This window comes from Alosa pseudoharengus, unplaced genomic scaffold, assembly GCF_046254945.1.
Source record: "Alosa pseudoharengus isolate Yale_2024_CS ecotype anadromous, Long Island Sound unplaced genomic scaffold, YU_APseudo_1.1 YU_APseudo_1.1_scf_11, whole genome shotgun sequence".
Lineage (NCBI taxonomy): Eukaryota > Metazoa > Chordata > Actinopteri > Clupeiformes > Clupeidae > Alosa > Alosa pseudoharengus.
This window is the reverse complement of record NW_027468576.1, coordinates 16,470,158-16,495,480: the sequence shown is the minus strand read 5'-3', so window position 1 is coordinate 16,495,480 and position 25,323 is coordinate 16,470,158. Positions and strand designations below refer to the sequence as shown.

Genomic DNA, 25,323 nt, shown 5'->3' with positions numbered 1-25,323 from the left:
CAGAATGTAACTGTAAGTGGAAAAAAGAAAGATGATTGTGCTACCACCTAGTGGCCAATTTCAAATACAGTTCTCTACTTGCACAAAATCTTAAAACTGACAATTGGACAATTGGACAAAATGAAATACTGGAATTTGTTGTAAAAAGAGTGTTTATTTTTTTCAATGAAACAAAAAGGCATTGTGTTCTTCAACACTACGGATTCACATAATTCCATTAGTAATTAGCAAAGGCCCATCCAAACATAAACAACCACAAATTGTCCTATAAAGATTTCAATCACAACAAGTCATGAGAATAAAACATAACAAACAAACAACCAAAACAAAACAGCATCAACTTTAGCCCCAGCATTTGAACACCGCTATGAAACACAGCTTCGATCTGACACAGAGGAATCAAACCACAAACAATTCCTACAGCCCTCCTGTGAGAGTGTTCAACACACACTACAAAAGTCCCAGAACTCTCTCCCCTGGTACAATTCTGGGTTGAGGCGTCAGAAGTCACTCGAGGGACAAAACCAGACACCTGACCAGCATGAGGCCAGAGGTGAGTAGCACACATTCAAAACGTACCCAGAGGAGTTTGACCTTGTGGCTGGATACACAGCTGAGATCTGGAGCTGGTGTTTGAGGGGGAAAAAGTTCTTGATAAGAAAGAAAGAAAGAAAAAATAAAATAAAACATTCAATGCTGGAAGGCTAGTAGGCCTCTGAGTGTCCCAAAAAAAAAAAAAGATCATGCTGGAATCTGGTCACAGTTGATTGCATCATATAAAATAAATACTATAAATAGTAAATCCCAGGTGATTAAGATTTCAGATTTTGCAGCACCTACAATCTGATTCTTATTACATCCCAATAATAGTGGAAGTTCTTTTTTTATTATTATTATTATTATTATTATTTATTAAGACTGAGATGTGTAGTTCCTCATACAGAAAGAGCAAAAAAAGCAACAAAAGCTTTATTGGTGTCCAGCACCAGATTTAGGTTATACCCATGCCACTACAGCAACTCTGATCTAGTGAGTGTCCTATGAGTGAAGAGTGCCAAGCAGCAGTATGATAAGTACTTCCTGTATCTTAAGAATGACACTGTTGAAATTGTGCACAGATGACCCCTTGTCCTTATATCTTTACTGCATAGTATGGTCTATGGTTATAGAATCATTTGAGCTTAAAGCAGACATGCTAGCCATTGTTTAAAAAAAAAAATACCGAAGTTACTGTTATCCAACATTACGTAATTATGCTTTCTCTTTCCCTGTTTGTATTGAGGCTGCCATCACACTTAAAATTGTCCTGGTGTAGTAATTATGATTAAATTGATATGATGAAAGCGGTCTTTAAAAGGCGAAGAGGTGTGCCCTGGAATAGTACAATAGGCGTCACAGGGCAGGAGTGTTTTGCTACGAACATACAGGACTATGTGTGCTGGTGTGAGCAAGACTATGTTTACTCAATTGATGTTAGTGTGTCAAGAGATGTTAGTGTGGTGGTTTTGTGTGTGTGTGTGTGTGTGTGTGTGTGTGTGTGTGTGTGTGTGTGTGTACTTGCGTGCATGTGTGTGTGTAGGTGTCTGACATCAGTGCTAGTGTGTGTGTACTGTAGAAGTGGCAGCTGTGGGATACCGACCAGTTTCCTTAAGGTCACTTAAGTGCACATCAGAGAGGGTGTGAAAAGAGAGGCCGAGAAAGAGACAAAGGGAGGGCAGAGAAGAGGAAGAAAGGGGTGGAAGATTCCTTCACTTGGAGGAGGAAGCAGATGCGTTGACCGAGACCGTCCGCCGGGAATTGGTCACCTGCCGCTGCTGGGCCAGAAAGGACTGGCCAGAGGGGCACAAAGAGTTGGAGCGAGCGCCCAGGCGGGACTCGATTGCCAGCTTCTGGAAGTTCAGGCTCTGTGTGTGTGTGTGTGTGTGTGTGTGTGTGTGTGTGTGTGTGAGTGAGGGAGAGAGGGAGAGAGAGAGGGAGAGAGAGAGAGAGAGAGAAAGAGGGAGAGAGAGGTAGTGTTTACATGCCTCACTGAACAGAAATAGGTTTGATGATTATATACTAAATCAATTCTAAAATAGATTACATGTCCTTTAATCAATGTACATTAGGTATACAACTCTGACCAGAGAGAAAAACAAAATGTCAGTTCTCTGGATATTCAGAAACAGAGAATAATGATTTGAGGCTCACCTTATTGTACCATGCAGTTACGATCAGCTTCTCCTCGTACTCCCTCAGTTTGGCTTGCTCACATTCTCTCTGATGTAGACAAAGACACAACATGAAATCACTTGAAAAGAGGTGCATTCAAACTCTTTGAAAAAGGTGAATATTCAGGATGAACTTGTTTCCTTTGAACTGTTAAATTTGAACGATTATGTGTAAGACTGTTTGCAAGTGTTCCCAAACATTAGTGCACTAAAGACAAACAGCAAACGGTCAATAAACGTTTGCCTATGTTTGTGAACTTGAATGCACGTCTGGTCTCATGATCACAGCAGGCAACATGGAAGGCCAAGCCTCTCCAAGAGTGCCGGCTGGTTTTAATGAGCTCACCTCTAGAGAGCCGATTCTCTTCTCCTTCTCAGAGAGCTGGTTTTTGAGAGAATGGATCTCCGCAGAGGCTGGGTTCAGCTTCGGGTCCAGAGCGCGGATCACCTGGGGAGACAGAGAAACAATTAGCCTCTACTCTACTCCCCTCTACTCCACTCAAATGGAAAGGAGGTCAGTGAATTATAGAACCCTGCTGTGTGTGAATCTCCAGTAGAGGAGAGGTGCTTGCAAAGGGACTGATATAGACCACTGAGGAATGAGGAGTTAAATGATGGAGGTCAGAAGCATAAGAATTACTCTGAAAATGAGAAATGCATACGACTACACTGCATACAACTACAAATGTCTGTTATTGACTCATACCAAATCTTTGAAGGAAGGTGTAATTTTTTGTCTTTTGGTTTCAAAGAGACATTCTTCAATTGAAGCATGTTTTATAGGCTTCTAGGTCTGTTATCTTCAAAGTAATTTTCATGGTATTTGGTCAAGTGAAGGACAGATAAACCTAAAATACACCTCTCACAGCAAGACCTCACCAACTATATCAAAACATGAATTAACATATTGTACTAGCAAGCATGTAATAAATCATCTAAAAAATTTTCCAGCTCCTTAAAATTTTCTGAAGACTTACAAGCACAGCAGAAAATGAATTAGGAGCCCAGCATTTATGTGAGGTCTCCTGAAATCAATAGTGATTGGCTATGAGGGCCTTACGTTGCGAGCCTTCTCCAGGTACATCTTGTATCTCTCCTCCATTGCCTTCATGTCCTCATCCTTCTTCTTAAGTGCAGCCATGAGTTCCTCCAGTTTCAGAGCTGAGAGAGCAAAATAAATAAATAGAGAGAGAGAGAGAGAGGGAGGGAGAGATGAAGCAGTTTGCTCTAAGACATACACTGGCCCACTTCTCACTCACCACAACCATGAATAATGGAGGACAGTAAGCAGACTGGGCCATTTGTACTTTATTCACACCCCAATAATTGTTTAGAATAAACCTCTGTGGAAATGGTTTTCAGCCATAGGGGATGCCACATTATGTCCTTGCATTAGAAGATAAGGGCAGGGACCAGAGCTAACATGGCGAATACTGATGTTTTATCTCATCAGTGGCACTGCAGTGGACTTACAGACTCCAGCCATGCAGGTCTTACCATTCTGAGTGGCATCTGGCTGGAGGTCCTCGAGAAGCTCTTTCTTCTTCATTATTTCATCCTGGGCTTGATTCAGCTGCACCCTAAAACCAAAAAAAAAAAGCCTCCATCAGATATCAGGTGTGAAATCCAGGAAATAATAAAAAGTAAAGTAAAGCAAAGTTATGGGGACACTGAAAAAACAATTATGTATTGTGTTTACAAACTTGAGAAACTTTTTTTGCCCGTCTCCTTCAGGGGCTCCATACAAAGGAAAGTGAGTGACATTTAGCAGAGGTCAGTCCTTTAACCAAACCAAAAAGGACTCAAGAGCACTTTGAGGTCAGTTTTCGAACCAGTGACACTATCTCTGCCTGTTTACATGGACACTTTTAATCTGATTAGAAACAGAATAATGGCTCAATCAGAATAAAAATGCCTCATGCAAACACCACAACCAATCGGGTTCAGACAGATCTGACTAAATTACCAATTGGATCGAGAGGTGGTGTACTCCGTTCTGATAATCTGATCTGATCAAAATGCACCCATGTAAACAAGTACTCCGATCGATGGAGTACATTTCTTCTTTCTGTGCAGGTGTTCCCTATGTGGTAATAATGCACAGTGACATAAACATAGGAGTGTCCATGGAAAACAACGAGGAGCTTCTAAATGATTAAATGCTTGTTCCATGTAAACGCAGATTAAATGCCAATCTGTTTATTTAGCGTCCATGTAAACAGTTCGATTGAGATCTTCAAATCAGATTCATTTCAAGCTGATTGACAAAAAAAAGTCCATGTACACATGGCTTATATATTTTTACGTTTTTTTTTTTTTTTTTTAAAGTCTGTAAGCAGCTATGTACAGTATGTCTTTTTGTGTGAGAAGTCTGTAAGCAGCTATGGGCCCTGAGGTAGTGGGAAGTGAATTTGAATAAACCAATCACATGCAACCAGTGTTAAATTCTGATCTATCTATGGATCTCTGATTCTGCCCACTTCATGTGTCTGACCTCACTCTGGCCACAGTGCACATCCATTGTTGGCAAAATATGCTGTCAAACTCGCATCCTAAGTCAGAAACCTGTAAGCAGCTATGTCTTTCTGTGTGATAAGCCTAGGATTCATCAAGGTTACTCACATGTGGGCATCCAGTTTCCTCTTGAGGTGAGACTGCAAAGAGATGCCAGAGAAAGAGGCAGTTAGCAGAGTGGAAAACCACATTTCATTTCCGTAGAGAAACATCATGCCAATCACTACAGTAGCAGACCTCTCAAGCAAATGTTTTACCATATTTGACAGGATTTCTGCTACCACATAGAAAAATACATGTATGTTTGTATGGTCAATTTTTATTTCAATATGACAAGGGCATAACACAATATGTTATTTAAAGGATAGCAGCTAATCTGAATAAAACTAAAAGTTTGGATGAGAAGCTTATCTGGATGAAACTGATAAATATTACCATATTCTTAGAGAAACTCCTAAAATGCTGTGATGCTACGACTTATCTATTTCAGTGTTTCTTGTTCACAACCTTAAAATCCACATCAAAACAAATGGGAAGAAAACACAAGAATAACACTGGGCCTATAAAAAACCACAAGGTTTGAGAACTGATGCGCAACCTCAGCTGCACAGCAAAACAGATCATGTGAAATGGGTAGGAATAGGACGAGAGTGTGTAAAACGTGCTCACATCCTCTGGCTTGGTCTCCTGGCCCTGCAGGGCTTTCTGGAGGTCCTCCACCTGCTGTTGCAGCTCACTGATCCTCTCACTGTTTAACCTGAAAGTGCAAGGGGATGGGGACAAATAATAAAAATTCACACAACCTGATGCTGCAGCTGGGATCATGCTGGTTCATATGCTGCGTACACACTGCGTATCACATGGCATACTGCTTGACAGTATTTATTTAAGGGTCTTAAAATGCCTTCTCTCAGTTTGAGCCAGATGATACAGTCAAAAGTTCCGCCTAAATAGCACTGCCTAAAACACAAAGGAAGTCAATGTATTCATGCATCCTCCTTTTCAGTCAGAGATGCTCTGGATACATACAGTATAAAGACTGTCAAGGTTTCTTTGAGGAATGTAGGGGAGGGACTTTGGGTGCTTGGGGGTTAGGATTGGGTAGGATGGTCATCTGCTGCTGCACTGTGATTCGCTGTACCTGGTCTCAGTCTCCTGCTCACTGCGCTCACGGTGCACAGCTTCCAGCTGCAGCTGCAGTTCGGCGATGCGCTCGTTCTCCGAGCCCTCCTGCTGCAGACGCAGCATTTTGTTCTCGTGCTGCAGCCGAATGAACTTCTCCCTGGACAGACAAGAGCACATTAGTACAGGAGAGAGGAAAAACAGAAAGGGGAGTTCGGTGTGGCATGGTCACGAAGCTGCTGTGAACCGGACACACGGCTGTTTTCTCTTTGTTGTGCAAATTTCAGATTTTTACAGAAAATACCACCAAAAAAAAAAAAAATTGTTCGGTTTGACACCAAACACAGACTGTGACGCAAACCATCCCTATGATCATCCCCCCTCCCACACACACACACACTGGTTACCACTTCCGGTTGGAGATTCAGCTAGAAATTCCTGGAGCCTGTTGTGAGCAGTCTTTTTTCTGCAAGGCAGCCAATTAGCATAAAACTCCCTTATTATGAACGCCGCTAGCGAAGCGGTCATATAGGGATTGTCAAAGTTTGTTTTTTTTTTGTTTTTTTCCCCCCCCGTCATCTACTTCCTGAAATTTTGGTCAACGATACCCGGGGCACCGAAACACCGGGGCACATGAAATTTGGTGGGTATGTAGCCCCACTAGACTTTTACGGAAAAATTTTGTTTGGTCCCCGGGGGCCACTCCCCCTCCGCGCTGGGCCCCCCGAAACCCAAAAAATGCAGTTTTTCCTAAATAACTACCTGAACCGTGGCACCGAGGATGAAGAAATTTTTATGGTATGTTGGTCTTAAGGGTCCACATCAACCTAGCCCATAATCACTCATTTGTGATTTGCACCCCCCGGTAAAAAATGAAAATGCAATATCATTCTGCTTTAATCGCCCCTCTCTTCAGTAAAGACGTTCAGAACTGCACCAAATGTTATGTGTATAATTAACCTGACATTCTCTGGGGGTATGCCAAGTTTTGTAGAATTTCATCCATGGGGGGGTCTAAAAAATTAAGTTATGTGTACATTTAGTGACTGTACACTCATTGGCCTGTAGATGGTGGTGCACACATATACACATGCACACACACACACAGACACCCACATACTATCGGTATTAGAACGGCCGATACATAATTACAAATTCAGTAGGATTAAAAGAAAGCCAAAATAAATATTCATCATCATCATCATGGCTGCATTTCCAGTATTGGCGATAAGTAGTCGTTTGTCCACTAGATGGCGCATCGTTGCAGTGAGACGTAATTTTGTTGGAAGTTAATCTAAAGTTGGTTGGAAAGACACTACGCTTCCTACAAGGACAAGACTGTAGGCTACAGTAGTTTACCGCAGAGAACGTCTAAGGGTAGGATGATTTCTGCATGACATGTAATTCCCATTTCCTCTTGAAGCCGAAATAAATCTGAGAATGTTTATCGGACATGCTTGTTTTTTACTGCAGGTAGGCTACGTTAATCCTATCAATAGCAGAACGTAGGTAAAATAATGTTACCGTTAGCATGGTTGAGTGATGGAGGCCAATTTGATTATTGATGTATTTGTAGAAAACCATAAATGCGTTTATAGGTAGTAATGGGGACGAGACCGCCTATGCCGAGTCCGAGACAAGACCGAGTCTTTGAAGGGACGAGACCGAGTCGAGACCGAGTCCGTTGGTTTTTCAAATACAGTCGAGTCCGAGTCAAGACCGAGTCTTTGAGGAAGCAAGTCCGAGTCGAGACCGAGTCCTTTAGGAGTCGAGACCGAGTCGAGACCAAGACCATAAAAACATGTCAGTTTTCATATGATTTAATATCACCCCAATTAATAATCAACAGTTAGGCCCAGGCTTGGAATTTCACCATTTTAGGGGCAAGGCCACTTGGCCTTCAGTTGGGCATATTTGGTGGGGGGCACAAAGGCCACATGTCAGGGCACCAAGGCCAAAGTTAACTATACAGTAGTAGGCTATAAAAATAATCAAAGTTGTATTTAGCCTATTCACAGCAGTAGACCTGAATCACTGTATGAAACATTACAAAAACATGAAATGTGACATATTACATAGAAAATCATCTGATCATCTAATATTTAGATGTCTAGGCTATATTTAATATTTATATTTATTTTATATTTGGCCTGTTATGGAATCATGTATTGAACAATTTAAGCACAGCTCAGCTTTAAGAAACTGATGCAACCTTGATGCATGCTTAGCATTTTTTGATCAATAAGACTCCTTTCACAAACTCTTACTCAGCTGTATATCCTCTGATTTTAATATTTACCTATATCTAGGCAATATTTGTAACATTTATTTTGTATTTGGCCTGTTATGAAATCATGAAGAACGATTTAAACACATTTTGAAACCTAAAGACCAAAGTTGGAGACATGAATGTACCTTGCTGCAGATTACATTTTTAATTTAACCGGAATACTCTGGAACGGCTTACTGTACAGGGGACTGCTTTACACCTTTGTGTTCAGTAAGGTCTGCTGTTTATTCTGATATATGGTTTGTCATGTGTTGAACGAAGGGTTTGTGAAGTATTCCACCGAGATGAATGGGTAGGGAGATGGGTGTAGCACCTTATGTAGACGTTATGATTAAATGTAATTATATTATTTACTTTTCTCGCAAACTGTTCACCACAGCAATTAGCGGCTAACATTGTTTAAAAGCTGAGAAAAAGTTATTTCATGTGATGTGATACATGTGCCTGTGAGATGAGTAGACTTAGCGATTGCGAGTATTTCAACTGAGAAGAATGTGTTAATTTGGACGCACTTTCTGTCTTGCCATGCGCTGTCATTTTCTCCACTGTGTAAAACTGAATTAGTTTGCGCTGTGATGCTAAGATTATTTTGTTAAATTACGAGTCCTTCTCCTCCCACTGTGGTCCGAGACCGAGTCAAGACCGAGTCTTTGAAGGAACAAGTCCGAGTCGAGTCCGAGAAAGCAGAAATCGGTCTCGAGACCGGACTCGAGTACTACATCACTGTTTATAGGCTACCAAGCAAATCGATAACAGCACTAATTGTATCTTTCGACTGTCATCTCATTTGCTTATGACCATAACCTAGGCTACTAACAGGAGCTAAGTGAGTTAGCCACAACACGTTCGCTACGTGATGGTTTTTTAATGGAAAATATATAGGCTACCTGAAAGATAACCTGTCTATGATGCACCCTAAACACCGGGCTGGGACATTTCTGCTCAAGGTCTCAAAAAGCATCTGAGTCAACGTTCATTCCCAAACACCCATATAGGCTACTTCAATCCTCTATTTTCAAAGGTGATTCAAGTAAGGAAGAGCATGGCTCAAAGTAAAGTAACTGAAACTACATAAATTCGTCAAAGTGAATAATTTGTGTCAACTCGCAGCAATGTAGATTTATGCACCCGTGATGATCTACATCTCCATTTAAACCAGATGTTTTAGAGCGCACGTTGAGATGTATTCAGGGTAGGGCTGTACCTACACATATTTGTTGCACGTGCTACAAAAATCATTCTTTGCGATGGATGATTTAGTACCAACGTTACACCGGTCAGATACAGTTTTGCCTATGGCTATTCCGTGAGACTGAGGCGCTTTTTGTTTGTTCGAAGTGCGTGTTTAGGGTGTGAGAGGGGAGTCGATGTGCTTTGATTTCAGCTTGGTAGTTGTAGTCTATGCGATTAAAAAACACGTGTGTGTGAAGTATCCAAACAATGATAACGCTTTCATTATGGCTGCTTTAGCCACAGACCTTGAGCCAGTGGGTTGGGTTCCATTTAGAAGTGTCCACTTCATTCGCCCTTTCCGTGATTCACAGCTACGTGAAATGTATTACTACTGATATGCAAAACTATTAACTTTTCGCCAAGAGGTGGCAGCTTGATACTGTAAGGTGTAAGCCATTGGTTCCAACGGAGATTTGATTTGGGTCGCCAGCATAGCCTAGTGACAATTTCTGTTGTGTAATAGGCCTAGCATAGGGCCTACCTTATATAGCTTATAGTTTGTTAACAGTCACGGTTTTGTCATAACTCCCTCTATGCATTTTTGCATTTAGAATAGCTCTAAAACCGGGGGGCGAACACGTCGCAGGGGGGGCGCCAGTGCGTGGATATCTCAATCGCAAAATTAAACAATATTTATATCGGGCGCCTACCATGGACTAGGCTGGGTGAAAATAAAAGATTGCGTCAAAAGATTGAGCTTAACCATGGACCTCATGGTTGCAAAATGTAAGGGAACATGAATCAGCATATTATTTGCACAAACAATAACGGACAGTAGCTCTTCAACTTTGCCCGTTAAAATGTGTATGAACAGTCTCGCAACGCATTTCATGAAGGCCCTTTTGGACATGTCAGTTATTTGCACCACTGGGTAAAACGGCATTTTGTTTTAGACTACTGGTATTTAATTTGTGCATTGACAATAAAGCTGAATATCATTTGAACTAGATGACTAAACTTATGCATATGTAGAAGAAGAAACATTCACAAAAATCCATGACATGACCTCTCTTCTTGATAGCTGTTGAAAACTGCATGGAACTGACAGGGATTGTTTTGTTTAATAATAATAAATAAATACATTATGCTGCTACCTTCTGCTTTTCCCAAATACAATGTAGCCTACAGGTGTACCTTTCATCAGTCCAGTTGCAATGGATGGACTGTGACGAACTGCCCTACTTGTGATTGTTTAGAGATTTTAAAGGTTTTATAACAATGTTACAGATTTTTTGGCCCAGAAACAAATCTATTCACCTTTGCAGCGCCAGTAGGCTACTTTGTGTGCGGAGCATACACAAAAGTTTCAAGAGTGGGGGATGGAGTAGAAGATGGAGACAAATTCATTAATATGATTTATTTTCGCGGAATGGATGTGCAGGACTGAGCGGCGGTCATATTTTGTACCGCTACGCGGTACATCTAGTTTATTCATGTGGGTGCTAGATAAGCATAAGTGGACACTAGATATCTGCTCAAATGGGCCATTTTATTCCCCAGCCTAATTATAGGGTTGTAAATAGGATTGTGAAATAGAATCTGAGCATGTTTTTGTCAGACTAAACTTTACAGACCAAACTCTGACAGACCAAACATATCTTCCATGTTAAAGTGTAATTCCAAAATAATTTAAACCCAGGGTCTTTTTCACCATGACGAGTCGAACACCCCCTCGAGAGCTAGATTACATTGATAGGAGTACTGGGTTTGACCGGCTTTAGCGCCTACAGCCCAAAAGGCTAACAGTGCAAGTACTAAGGGCAGTGCGCCAAACGTATTCAAAACGACATTTTTTAACCACTAATAATGCTCAAAATAGCACCATACTTTTGCAGTAGTATGAATACAGTCCCTACACATAAAACAAAGCATCAAGAACTTAGTAAGAGTACCAGGAGTTTATACACCTTCGTTCAATGCAATCTAGCTCTTAAGGGTGTTAGACACATTGTCATGGTGGAAAAGACCCTCACTGTGTCTCAAATGGCAAACTTCTGCGCTTACAATACCTAACTTCAGTGTGTGAGGGCGTTCACACTGAAAATTCCAACGACATGAAGTGCACTGCTGCACTCCCTGGATGGTGCACTCATAACGGTCAAAAAGCTGAGTGTAGAACACTTTTCGCCCTCAACGGACGCCATCTTGGCTACATAGCGGAATGGGAGGGAGCCTTTTCAAACTTGAAATTTATAACATAAACTGTCTTGACACAGCACGACCATGTCACTGTTGACTAGAGGACACCCATAAAGTTATATTTAAATGTTGCAATCGTCATTTCCGTTAAGTGCATGGACTTGGTATTCGATATGAGGCACTATTCTGTTAAAATGTACGTACTCCGCCAGTAAGCACAGTGCACACAGGGCCATGAGACCTGAGTTCAAATTACTCCAGAATTACACTTTAACATCAGAGATAAAGGTAAAATACTCTGTTCATCCATTAAAGCAACACCAAAGAGTTTTTTGTACCTTAAAATAATGTTTCCAAAATCGTTTCAGTGGTTCATCAACTCGTAACAGGGTGAACGGCAATTCTGCATTCGCTTCGCCGCCCTCTATCGGCTATAACCGCACTATGTAAGTTTGCCAGATTGGGTAGCGGATCTGTAGTTCGATGGAATGAGACATAAGAAACTACAAATTTGACTTGCATCTGATGTCGCAATACATCGTACTTTTATAAGTCATGCAAAATATTATACCTTGTCTGTGGACATCGTTATTTGCAAAGCCGGTGCTGGATAAACAAATAGTGTGCGTGCAACAGAGGGAAAGTTCTTTGGTGTTGCTTTAAATGTCATATTTAATATGAGTATACTGTATATATACAATACATGCAAGTAAGCAAGCAAACACCTGTGTGTGTGTGTGTGTGTGTGTGTGTGTGTGTGTGTGTGTGTGTGTGTGTTCCTGTTGCATTCTGGGAACCCTGTGGTGTCCCAATACTGTGAAGTGTGTGTATGTGTGTGCGTGCAAGTGTGCGTGTATATGTATGTGCTCTTTCACCTGTACTCGATAGGCAGCATCTCTGCTGCAAGGTTGTCATGGCTTGGACTATCAGTCTGGATCTTCTCTGAAATAGACACGACACAAACATGTAAACAGAAGCCACCACTATAGTAGTGTATAGAACAGGGGTGGGCAAACTGCGGCCCGCGGGCCGGATCCGGCCCGCCAAGCACTTTCATCCGGCCCGCCGAGCATTTCATTTAGTTATCAGGCTGCTCGCTATTTTTTTCCTGCGATAGAGACGACGTTGGTTAGCTTTACTGCAAACTGCTTTTCACTCTCATTAGATAACGTTTACAATGTCAATGTCAAAACATCATGTTAAATAGAGATAACATCATGTTAAACTAAGTTAACTTTTAGTTATCTCCTTTGCAGGAGATCTAACGTGAACATTATGCAATCCATTTAATTAGGAACGCGTCTGCACTCACGAGAGGGAGAGAGAGCCGCAGGTTCCAGCTGGCTTGTGATTGTTGATAATTGATATCTTCTTCTTATAAGAAAGTTTTAAAAGGAAATCATGAAGGCAACAGTAGTTCCCACTACTGACCATTTAAAAACTGTGAGAGGGCCCAGCCGTAGGTACAGCACTAGCCATAGCGGAGCAGGCAGAAGATCATTGAAAAATAAACGTGAATTAAAGCGACTGTCTTAAAGCGACAGTGCACAATTTATACATTTGTTAAACAGCATAAAATTAGCAGTATTTTTAAGCAATTTTAAAACAAATACTTTTCATACTAAATTATAGGCTATAAAAAATGTTTTTTTTTTATGCGTGTGTCGTGGGGGGGGTGGTGGGGGGGTGTTGTTGTGCGGCCCGCCGGCCAATTTTCAAAACCCATGTGGCCCTTGAGCCAAAAAGTTTGCCCACCCCTGGTATAGAACTAACATTCTTGATGCTATTTGACTCATGATGCTTTCATTCTTGATGCTACCAATCACACACCTGCTTGTAGGAGCTGGTCTTGCTGGGCCTGTGTGCATCGAAGCTCCTCGTTGGTCTCTTTCAAAGAGTCCCGCTCGATTATGATCCTCTGTTAGGATCACAAAGCAAGTAAACTTAATTTTAATTTTGTTTGGCGCAATGGGCATGCTCACATGTTCTGTGGATTAATAAATGTTCACAAACTTGAAACTGTGTAGATGATTACAAGACTGTGAGTAAGTCAACAAATAACCTTTGTCCACTGCAAACATGCATTCACTTCCATAAAAAAAAGACTGGGGTGGGGTATTACTCGTTAACATCAAACTGGACTACCTATGGCTGCAACTATACACACAAAAAGAAGTGACTGTTAAACGACAACTAGACAGCTAGACAGGCCAACATTCTTTCCATGCTGATAGGAACGCAGAAAGCTCAGTAAAGGTGTGTGCACTCTCTTTCTGACAAAATGTTTTGTTTTGTTTTGTTTTGTTTGTTTGCATAGGGGTAACCTATAAGAATGTGCTATATGAAAAGGGTAGGGATATTAAGCCAAAGCTTCAACCTACACTTTTTCAGTCAACATTTGTTTTGGTCAATGTAATGCCTAGTTGCATTTATTTATTGCTATGTGAATTTAATCTGGAAAATTGCTAATAATCATCGACAACATCACTCGAGTTTCTTCATCTCAAAGGCCAGGTTTTCTGTACCCCCACCCCACCCCAAACACACACACCACCCCAGTGTACCTCTCTCTCCTTCAGCACGGTCTCATGCTTCTCCTCCAGCTTCTTCATCTCATAGGCAAAATTATCTGCCCGCCGAGATTCCTCAGACAACTTCCTGTGCAGCTCCTGGACCTGACAGGGACACAGAAAAAGGCTACAAACTCTGGCACAAGCGTTTCTGCTATACAGTACATGGGGGTGTGAATGTGTGCGCATTTACACCAATATATATGTGTGTGTGTGTGACAATGCATTCAAAAATGTTTGTGTGTGTGTGTGTGTGTGTAGTATGTTTGTGTGTATGTGTGAGCATGTACACAAGTGTGTGTGTGTGTGTGTGTGTGTGTGTACTGCACCTGTCTCTTGTAGGTCTCAAGCTGGGTGCGGGCAGCGTTGGCCTTGCGGAGCTCCTCCTCCAGGCTGACTGTGTTCTCCATGTACGTCATGTTCTTCTCCTCCAGGGCCTTCATCTGGCGCCGCAAATCACCCAGGTCATCCAGCTTCTTACGGTAGGTCTCCACCGATGCCTCCAACTTTACCACCCGGTCAGAGCAGCTCCTACACACACACACACACACACACACACACACACACACACACACACACACACACACACACACACACACACACACACACACACACACACACACACACACACACACACACACACACACACACACACACACAAACGTTCACAAAATTAGCAATCAAAAACTAGGAACAGTAAGGTGTGATGCAGTCAGTCTTACCAAGGGTTAATCAACTCAAGGCCAAGGTGAATCAAAACAGTGAGATCCACAGAGGGTGTACATCTGGCTGAGTCTACCTGAGAATGTCCAGTTCGTCTTTGAGTGCACGAGACTCTTCAGCCAAGCTGGTCAGCTCATCGTTGCGATGCTGGATCTCGATAAGCTGCTTCTCCAGTTCCTCACAGTGGATCCGGTAGTCATCTTTAGCAGCCTCCAGTCTATACACACACACACACACACACACGTAAACAGACACGAAAGCACATACCAAGAATTTATATAATTTATTAAATATCATAATTAAAATAAAAATGTTTTTTATATATAGTCTATCCCACCGGAAGTTGTCTTCCTGGAGCTGCTCCAGCTGAAACTGTAGCTGGCTGTGCTTCTTGCCCGACGGAGTGCTGGGGTTGTCAAACGTGTCGAGCTGACTGGCTCGGTCCGTAAGGACGTCATTCTCTGCGAGGAGGCTGTTCCTCTCCTCCTGCAGCACTGTGACCTGTTTACAGCCCGGGTCAAAAGGTAAAATGGTTATTCTCTCCCTCTCTTTTTTAAGTGTAAACAAGCCACTGTTTGGTTTAGTATATTCAGAGTTGGTATGACATACTGTCATGGGTTGTGTTAGATCTGTTGTGCTTTTCTGCTTTACTGTGGGAATACATACAAACTTTTCCCAGATCACAGTGCTAATACCTGATCACCTTCCAACAGCTTGAATTTGCCCCACTACATGCTTTGCACAAAGACACTATTCAAATAAATGTTGACTGAACACAATCTCATAGCTCTGAACAAAAGCAAAAACAAACAGCAAAATGTAAACACTGAAACACTGTGAAAAACATTGTGCATACTATGGGGGGTATGTACTGTACATTGTTTGTTTGTCTGTTGTGATGCTTTTCATTCAAGGTAAGGAAATCCATCCACAGTGCAAGTATTGGCAATAGGAGAAAACAGCCAGTAACTTGTACAAGGCAAGATCCCGAATGGTGTGGGTCGAGTATAATATAGGCTTCTCAGATGTGGTACGTCAAGGAGATCGTAAAACACATATAGAATGACATTTGCAAAAATAACACAACATTAATGTTTATTAAGGCAAAGAGGACAAGTGAGTTAATAGATAAAACCCCAGCCATTGCAAGTAAAACTAAGACAAATTAAGAATCAAGCATAAATTAGGTATTAATATACACACACACCACACACACACACACACACACACACACACACACACACACACACACACACACACACACACACACACACACACACACACACACACACACACACACACACACACACACACACACACACACACACACACACACACACACACACACACACACACACACACACACACACACACACACACACACACACACACACACACACACACACACACAAAAAACTGATACAAACAGCTCTGTTGTTTTATCTGAAACCCCCCGCCACAGTTAGAGTTGTGTTAGACATACACGGGTGGGGAGCTTTTCCCCAATGCAGATGCAGGATTAAAGTGACATGAATTAAAGTGAGACCCGCTCTGCATAGACCGGGTAGTTAGCACCCCAAAGACACAGTTGTTTTTAGTAATGTTCAAGACCAGTGCAGCCGTATAGACTCACCTCAAAGTGACCATGGGACCATGGTGTTTGTGTGCTTTACAACTCTGTCAAAAGTCAGTTTTGGTGAAGTGTCAATATTCAGCCAATCACACAGAATTATGCATTTAAATAACCCTTGGCGCTTCAAAATATATACCGTAAGCTTATAAAACAGTTTGCATCAAAGGGTGAACTTGAAAACAAACCGCTTCAAAGGCACAGCTAGAAAAACACAGCCTTGCTTTTAAAATGAAGTTATGTAAGGTAGCCTAATATATCTTATTAGAACAGCACTTTAGGCAAGTGCTAGACACTGATGTCATCAATAGACATGCTAACTAGAATAGAGGCAGGACAAGGCTCACTGTGCCCCAGGAGAGAAAACATCAACAAGAGGTTCCAGAATCAGCGACACACGTCCATGGCATGACCAGTGGCCAACGGTGCCGCGAGAAGACAGAAGACAGAAGAATCCAGTCAAGTCAGCTATACCTGCCCATCCTTAACACACCTCATCACAGCAGAGCAGATTTAAAAATCCTGTAGTTTGAGCCCAGCTCTGGCCTCATCCTCTTTGTAGCAGCGTCTGCAGTCTGCAAAGTGTGTTTCTATCTGCAGCAGTGTGGCAGACGGGAGGTGGACAGGTAAACTGCACTCACCTGAATGTCCAGCTCCTGGCAACGCTGAGCAAGCTCCTCCTTCTCAGCAATCACCTCTGCCAGGTCCTCCATGGTCTTCTTCAGCTAGTGGCCAGACATGCAGGTACACAGAGATGGAGGGAGAGAAAGAGAGGGAGAAGGGGGAATAAGTAAGTAAGTAAATAAGTAAGTTTAATTTATATAGGACATTTAGGAACAAAGTGCTTCACACACTAAAAAAAAGAAAACAGAAACATACCAAACACACAAACAAACATGCGGTATTGACATGATAAGACATGCCTTCCAAAGAGAGAAATAGAGACAGAATAAAAGTGCCCCCAAAGAGAAAGAGAGAGGAGAGGTAGAGAGAGAGACAGATTTGTTTTATTTGTGTGTTACCCCCTCCTCCCCTCCCCATTTGATGTATTTGACCCAAATGCTTTGGCAATACTGTACAACATTATGATCATGCTAATAAAGTTCCTTTTGAATTTGACAGAAAGAGAGAAAGAGAGAGAGAGAGAGAGAGAGAGAGAGAGAGAGAAAGAGAGAGACTCACATAGGAGAGTGAGAGGTAGGCTATATACTGCTCATGTATGTTCTGATTTTCTGTATGTTCTTATGTCCTGATTTGTTTTATTTGCTAATGTAAATGTGTGCGTTCTTTTCCAATTTCTTGTTCTTGTATGTTATGACAGTCGGAAAACCGATGTTTACTTGCCATGCTGATAGTACTTTTGAACATTAATTTGGGAAGAAGAGTAAGATAAATAAAGAAAAAAGGGGAGGGAATGTGTTGGTGTGGAATAGAGTGAGTAAATGAGTAAATAATAAAAAGAAATTACTAGGGAATTCTATGAACCATGCCACTTAAATATCAAATTCATCACTTAGCCACCATGTACATCTCTCCATTTCAACACGTCAATGAGCTCACTCGTTGTGCTAGAACCGGCCGACAAACTGTGGTTCTCTATCCAGCTTCAGACATTTAATGAAATACTTTCTGAGTACTAACCTGCTGCTCAAAGTCCCCAAGTGGCTCAGCTCCAAAGTGGGTCATGGTCTCTCTGCTCATGAGCTGAAAAAAATTTCCACAATGTTCATTAGACGTCTGTCACCCAATGCAGGAATGTGTGTTTAAAAGAAGGTATAGCTGGTATAGCGAGCCCTAAAGCGTGGGTGCAGGGTGATAAGTGTGTGAGCTGTCAGGGGTGGCAGACACAAACCTCCTGAATGGCCGTCATCACCACATGCTGCACAGACTCCTCCAGGGTCATGATGACTTGGATGTACTCTGAAGAATGACAGTCATAAACAAGAGAATTAATTTTCTCAGTCGTTGATTTTCACGCATGCATGCGCGCACACACACACACACACACACACACACACACACACACACACACACACACACACACACACACACACACACACACACACACACACACACACACACACACACACACACACACACACACACACACACACACACACACACACACACACACACACACACACACAGACAGACAGACAGACCTCTTTCCAAGTCTATCAAAATTCAACTCAAAGCATGACTAAAGTAGGTAAAGAGGGCATGTTGTTATTGTTCTTGTTGTCCCTGCAGAATTATTATATAATCTTAACCTATTGTATTTGGGTCTAATCTGAGGGCACTCACAGGGTTTAACTAGAAAATGTCCATTATTCTAGGGCTATGTGAAAAGAACAAGAGGGAGGACCTCAGGAGGACCCACATTTAACTCTTGAGAGAAATCTATAAGAAAATAACATACAGTACCATCCAGAATTATTGGCACCTTTGGTAAAGTAACAGGTATAAAAAATAATCTTTTGCCTATTTATTGTAATCTCACAATAAAAACAATCCACCCTTGAAGGAAAGCAAATTTATTCTAAGAAAAAGCAATGTCAAACAAATAAATATTTTTAACAAAAACACATTGCTCACAATTATTGGCACCCCTAGAAAAATCTTATATACAAAATGTAACAGAAGGATTTTCATATCTAATTTCAACTATTTAAAGTTAATCAGAGTGTCTGAACTTTCAGAAGTAGTTCATGACTTTCTTTTAGAAAGGTATGAAAATAAAGTGACACAGAGGCTAAATCCCCTAGTCATTTTTCAACATCGGAAAGACAAGAGAATACACTAAATTTAAATAAAAAGAAAGTGTGTTGACATTTGTAGGTCAGGGAATGGCTATAAAAACTAGGTACTTGGACTTGAAAATGCCTATATTTACAGTTAAAACAACGATGAAAAGGTTCCAATCAACTGGAAATGTGACAAACATGCTTGGACAAAGACCCATGGTTATCTTGCCCCCATGCACAGTATGGAGGATGGTAAAATAGGCAAAAAATTCCATAAGAATCACTGTCAGAGAGTTACAGAAAAATTGCGCTCTTTGGCTAGAAACACTTTAGGGGCTATATTTAACGCATAAAACGCATGGTCACTGGCAAAGCACTTAAACATATTCCGGGGTTTGTCCAGTCCACATTGGGGGTGGTTTTGTTATCAAACGTCGGCGCCTGGCGCAAAAAGGTTGGTCTTATGTTTCTTAATCAGTCATGGGGTGTTTTTGGCGTAACATCCTGAGGGAAATTTGGTCTCTGCATTTATCCCAATCTGTGAATTAGTGAAACACACTCAGCACACAGTGAACACACAGTGAGGTGAAACATACACTAATCCCGACGCAGTGAGCTGCCTGCTACAGTGGGGCTCGGGGAGCAGTGAGGGGTTAGGTGCCTTGCTCAAGGGCACTTCAGCCATTCTTACTTCGAACCGGGTATAAACCAGCAACCCTCCGGTTACAAGTCCGAAATGCTTACCAGTAGGCCACGGCTGCACCTCAACAGCAAGCAGCACAACTTCAAACACTGCATCGGAATTTTGATTGTCAGCAGCGCAGTTGAAGGAATCTGCTTTCACGCAAGACCGTATGAAACAGGTATTCCATTAAACCATGCTTTACTAAGGCCTAGCAGAGTATAATATACACGCATCTGCACTCATCTATTATTTGAACTCATTGGCAAAGTGAAACTTCATCATGGTGTCATAGTCAACGACAAAACAGTTGTCAGTAAACACAGTTAATTACTTTCACTATTGACTGACGATGGGTTACCATCGAAAACATAGCCTGTGCTATTGGGGTTCTGTTTTTATTCCCAAAGGCCTTGGGAACCTAATTAAGGTGCATGGTTATCATGAATACCAAGAAAAACTTGAACATTTTCAAAGGAAATCTGTCAATCTCTACCAAGACACTAAAAAATGGTCATGATTGGATCATTCATCAGGTCAATGAACCAAAACAAACGTCCAGATCAAAACAAATATGGTTTACTGGAGGGTGAGTCAAAGAGGAGAATGTACAAGTGTGGACCAAGGAATCTCAACGATCTGGGGAGATTTTGTAAAGATGAATGGTCATAAATCCCTTGTTTTGTATTCTCCAACTTAATGGGGTGTCACAAGAAAATATTACAAGCTGTTGTATTGACAAAGGGAGACTTAAGGTGTTACAAGAGGGGGTGCCAGTAATTGTGAGCGCCGTGTTTTTGTTAAAAATATGTATTTCTTTATGTATATCTATATATCACACTGTATGTAGCCAGTGTTGGGCAAGCTACTTGGAAAATGTAGTGAGCTAAGCTACCAGTTACTCTGCCATGAATGAAGCAAGCTAAGTTACACAAACACCGCAAAAGTAGCTCACTACATGTGAAGCTGTGCCAACTTAACATGGCAATCAACATGAGAAACTACTACAATGTTTAAATTACCAAATTCATGCAAAGTCAATTCCATTGGGTTATCAATATACATGCCAGAGTCACTATAATGACTTAAATCAAAGACTAAAGATTGGTAGGATTCCATTTCCTTATTAGAACCTTCCAGCCAGTAAATAATAACGCCTGGAGTAATAGGCTTAACAAACAAAACTACAGAGGTCAAACCACCACAAGGACATATATTTATCAAGGTATGGCCAGGGCGATTGAATACATTCTTCCTCGTCTCCTCCTTCTAGTCTGCCATTTCCTTCCTGCTAACTTTCTCACAGTCACAAAGATCTTAAGTCCACCTGCTGTTAACCTGTTTTAGTTTGAGATCATTTTCTTCATTCAGTTCACGACTCTGCACGATTAAGCCCATTACTGACATCTGCAGATGCGGATAGATGTAAAACAATGCTCACAATGGTCCGATTGGGGTTCAAAGTCATGTGGAAGTCGAGGGCAGTAAAAAAAACGCTTTGGATGGCTGCGCAGATAGTGTGTACCCCCGTTCCAAACAATCTTGAGTGCCTGTGTTGTGGATGACATAATTTATTTTCTAGACTACAAACTGCTTCTCCACTGTGTTATTCCATATAAAAATAGCTTCGGAGGTCGTTACCACACTACTTGAACAATAAAAGAGTTAAGCTACTGAAAAGTTACTTGATTCAGGAAATAGTGACGTTACTGCCAAGCTACTGGGAATTGTAGTTAGTTACTAGCATCGCTACAAGTATTGTGTTTATTTCCCCTATATGTTTATATATAAATAATCATACAAGACTGGCGGAGCATACCCTGTTTGCGTTCACAATTCACAGCGCAGCCCAGGATAAGCTGCAGCAGGCGTCCCAGTTCTACCGGGTCAGAGTGTTCAGCAACCCGCACCAGATCAGGGCGTGGGAAGTCCGAGATCTGCTGGACCAGGACCTGAGAGAGAGAGAAAGAGAAAGAAAAAGAGAGAGAAAGAGAAAGAAAAAGAGAAAGAAAAAAAAGAGAGAGAAAAAGAGAAAGAAAGAGAGAGAAAGAGAGGGGGGGTGGAAATGGCTATCACAGCAACTCTTACACACAACAGACTACATATGCCCTTCCACCACACATCAGGAAGAAACCTTGTGTACATTGCCACTTACCTCATTATAGTAATCAACAATCATCTGAAGGATCTTTTTCAGGTTGTTCATCTATTTAAAAAAAAATGACATAGCTTTCATTACAGATGTTCTCATGAAGCTGTAAGTTGTTCGCACTCTGAAAAAAAGACTAGACAAAGTCTTACAAAAAAGGAGCAACTAGTTTTAATAGAGCAAGAGCAGACGTTTCAGCCATCCGGCTATTCTCAATGCTCGCCTATTACAGATGTTCTCCCGACAGCTCATCTGGCTATACGAAGTGAAACGATTGCCATAGGTCTGATGCAACACTTCTCCGACTGTAAGTCAGACATGTAAATACAGTTTGATTCAAGTCAGTGCAACTTTAGTTAATTCAGTCACATTGATCAATCATAATCCTGGGACTGAAAATATTCAAACTGTGCACTGGAAATGAATTCCCTGAACTCATTCATCCATAGAAAAGTCCTATGCTCATATTTTCTGGCAGTGAAAGAAGGGTGATAAAACAAGCAGTGGGGAATCACATGAGGTGAGGAGGCTTGTACTAATGTTGCGTGTAACTGTGATGTGCTATGCTCGCCTATTACAGATGTTCTCCCGACAGCTCATCTGGCTATACGAAGTGAAACGATTGCCATAGGTCTGATGCAACACTTCTCCGACTGTAAGTCAGACATGTAAATACAGTTTGATTCAAGTCAGTGCAACTTTAGTTAATTCAGTCACATTGATCAATCATAATCCTGGGACTGAAAATATTCAAACTGTGCACTGGAAATGAATTCCCTGAACTCATTCATCCATAGAAAAGTGGGGAATCACATGAGGTGAGGAGGCTTGTACTAATGTTGCGTGTAACTGTGATGTGCTATTGTAATGAGGGCTAAGGAAAGTCAGTCAGTCAGTGTACCTTCAGTCTCCAGTTCTCCCCAACGTCCTCCTTGATGCGGCTCAGCCAGCCCTCGCTGAACCATGAGGGGTCTCTGCAAAAGCAGATGTCACATCAGATCAATTCAGCTCCATAACTCACCACACACTTTGAAGTGCAGGTCATGCCATCTCTCCTGTCTCCAGGATACAGTAGGTATGTTTCAGTTACAGCATCCCGACCCATTAAACAGTGGCTATGTAGATCTATAGAATCTCATATATCAATATGTATAAATCAACCCAAACACTGTGTGTAAACAGCTGGTAGACACATACACACACACAGACACACACACACACACACACAGCACAGTAATGAGACACCACAGACTTCCCACAATGCAACGGGCATGGGTTATGAAATATTCAGGCAGTGACAGGGCCAGGTCCTGTGTGAATGAATAATGTTGCTGAAGCCGACGGACAGAGTGAGTGTGATTTATGAGGGGAAGGGGAACACCAGCAGCAGCAGCAGTAGTAGTAGCCACAGAAGTGATAGTGGTGGATGTAGGCTTACATTTGATGCAGAGCCTGAGACATGGCTGCACCTGTGGTTAGGTCCTCCACGGTCTGGCATGGCGCCGGGGTGTTGAAGGTCTGCAGCTGAGAGCAGAGTAAAAAGGCATCTTTCATCTCATTACCAAATTACATTTCTTGAATGAATTCACAGAGATGGTCTCCATGATGTTAAATCTAACTAAAGCAGACTTGATTGAGGGGAACATTATTTACACTGATAGTAATGATGCCAGAATACTATAGTTGTCCAAAAGGTTTGTTGTTATTTGATTTAGCCTGATTTGGACTGTATTTATACAAATACAGCAATAACACAGTTCTTTAACACAGCTGCAAGAAGCCTTCCATTCCATTTATAACAGATTAAATAGTAACCAAGACTGAACCAAAGTGTTGTCCGGGTAAGGCAGACTGATAAGCATGAAAATCAAAAAGAATATTTGTCTCACTAACGACGTCTTCTGAATTGCATGTTAAAGGCTACGCTTTCTAAACAGATTCGAGAGCGCACACTGCGAACATTGATAAAATCCGGAGCGTGAGCACTAAATGTGCGATGTTTCAGCTTGCTCGTGCTCTGCAAAGCCTCATAACAAACTGAGTTTGTAGTGTAGGCTACCCTGATCACCGCGGCTTCCTCAATGCTGCAGATGAACCACGGCTACAAGCAGCAGCGTGAGCTTTCATTCGTTGCTGCCTTGGTCAATAAAACAATGAAATGAATCACAGGGCCAGTGGTTAGGCTATTCTGTAATGGCAAAAGGTTTACCACTACACATGCTAATATAGAGGAAATATATGATTTGTGGGGATTTCCCTAGCACTTTTTCCAAGCCTCCGTAAGCACAGTGTCAGATATAAGCTGTCGTGCGGTGTGCGTGGCTGACACCGGGACTACCATATCACGCAAAATAATAATATCGGTTGATAGGAGGCTCAGATGCAGGCACCGCCACAAAAGATAACTCATTCTTTCCTGGTAATAGGCTACGCTTGGGTAATGGGAACAAAAAAGATCGAACGTTGGAATTCCACAAATATCCCCACGCTAACCAGATTAAATGTCTTAATCGGATAAGGATAAATGAAGTTTGGTGTTGTTGCAGTCGCTGTTTATGTCTTGAGCTGGCCTTCTGATCTACCAGCGTCACGCGTATAGTAGCAGCAATGCTAAGCAAAATAGAAATACACGACTGGATAAAATAATTCACTAGTAGGCTACTCCGTCAATACACCGCCTTCATACATGTTGCGAACGGGTATAGCCTAGCCATCCATCGTAGGCTCAGAGAATGGCAGAAAATATTAGGCTGCCAAGTTAACGACGGGCAGCCCACCATTTCCCGATTGTTTTAAGGAGGAGTAGGGAAGAAAACACGTTGGTGTAGGCTACCTGAGACAGGTGAACGCTACCTCATTCGATCTAAACAGGAGTAATGATACTCAGTCTAATACATTAAAACTTGAGCGCATAAACATACCCATACGACCAGGCTCTCACATAGCACCGTTTTGTTCACATCCATCTTTCTTCCTTCCGAGTAGGAAAGTCAGATATTTCCGTCCACCTGTCAGCGACGCGTTTTGCTTTTCCACACCATTTGACCTCACCTGAGGCTGTACATTATTTCAGATGCGTAAGACAACTGGCCACAGGAGCACTAGCGTCGTCAAACGACCGTAGTTGGTTCATGAATAAGCAACTGGACGTACATTCCTCGGCGCACACACTTGACGGTGATTGGGGGACTGGCAGGATAAAGAGCGCAATAACGAGGAATAAAACACCAATGGTGCCTAGCGCCCTACGAATCACGATATCCAATCATATTTGAAATCGGTTGAGACTGACAGCGCTGTTAACTCCAGGAGACCAA

At 41.8% G+C, this 25,323-nt stretch overlaps 1 protein-coding gene across 2 annotated transcripts; it reads right to left on the bottom strand.

Annotated features, from left to right (window-relative positions):
• Window positions 1-143: 143 nt before the first annotated feature.
• Window positions 144-25,056, bottom strand: hook1 (hook microtubule-tethering protein 1). Of its 2 annotated transcripts, XM_076278143.1 has the most exons (22): window positions 24,928-25,056; window positions 23,445-23,530; window positions 22,908-22,980; window positions 22,013-22,063; window positions 21,677-21,809; window positions 18,284-18,351; window positions 18,073-18,135; window positions 17,073-17,156; window positions 15,139-15,302; window positions 14,878-15,018; window positions 14,408-14,609; window positions 14,073-14,183; window positions 13,339-13,426; window positions 12,384-12,450; window positions 5,866-6,006; window positions 5,394-5,481; window positions 4,833-4,864; window positions 3,708-3,790; window positions 3,271-3,371; window positions 2,557-2,658; window positions 2,191-2,259; window positions 144-1,904 (listed from the first exon to the last, which is right to left on the bottom strand). In XM_076278143.1, exons 1-22 carry the CDS (start codon window positions 24,970-24,972, stop codon window positions 1,749-1,751), a joined length of 2,148 nt encoding a protein of 715 aa, XP_076134258.1. In that variant the 5' UTR covers window positions 24,973-25,056; the 3' UTR covers window positions 144-1,748. The 2 variants fall into 2 exon arrangements, with proteins under 2 accessions (XP_076134258.1, XP_076134257.1); XM_076278142.1 differs by having other exon boundaries at window positions 14,878-15,302.
• Between the last annotated feature and the right edge of the window lie 267 nt (window positions 25,057-25,323).

Coding starts and splice junctions, on each gene's coding strand:
- hook1 (XM_076278142.1), bottom strand. CDS start 24,972: ATGGATGTGAACAAAACGGTGCTATGTGAGAGCCTGGTCGTATGG. Junction 4,865..5,393: donor AGGAGACCAAGCCAGAGGAT/GTGAGCACGTTT, acceptor ATCTCTTTGCAG/TCTCACCTCAAGAGGAAACT. Junction 2,659..3,270: donor ACCTGGAGAAGGCTCGCAAC/GTAAGGCCCTCA, acceptor CTGTCTCCCCAG/GTGATCCGCGCTCTGGACCC.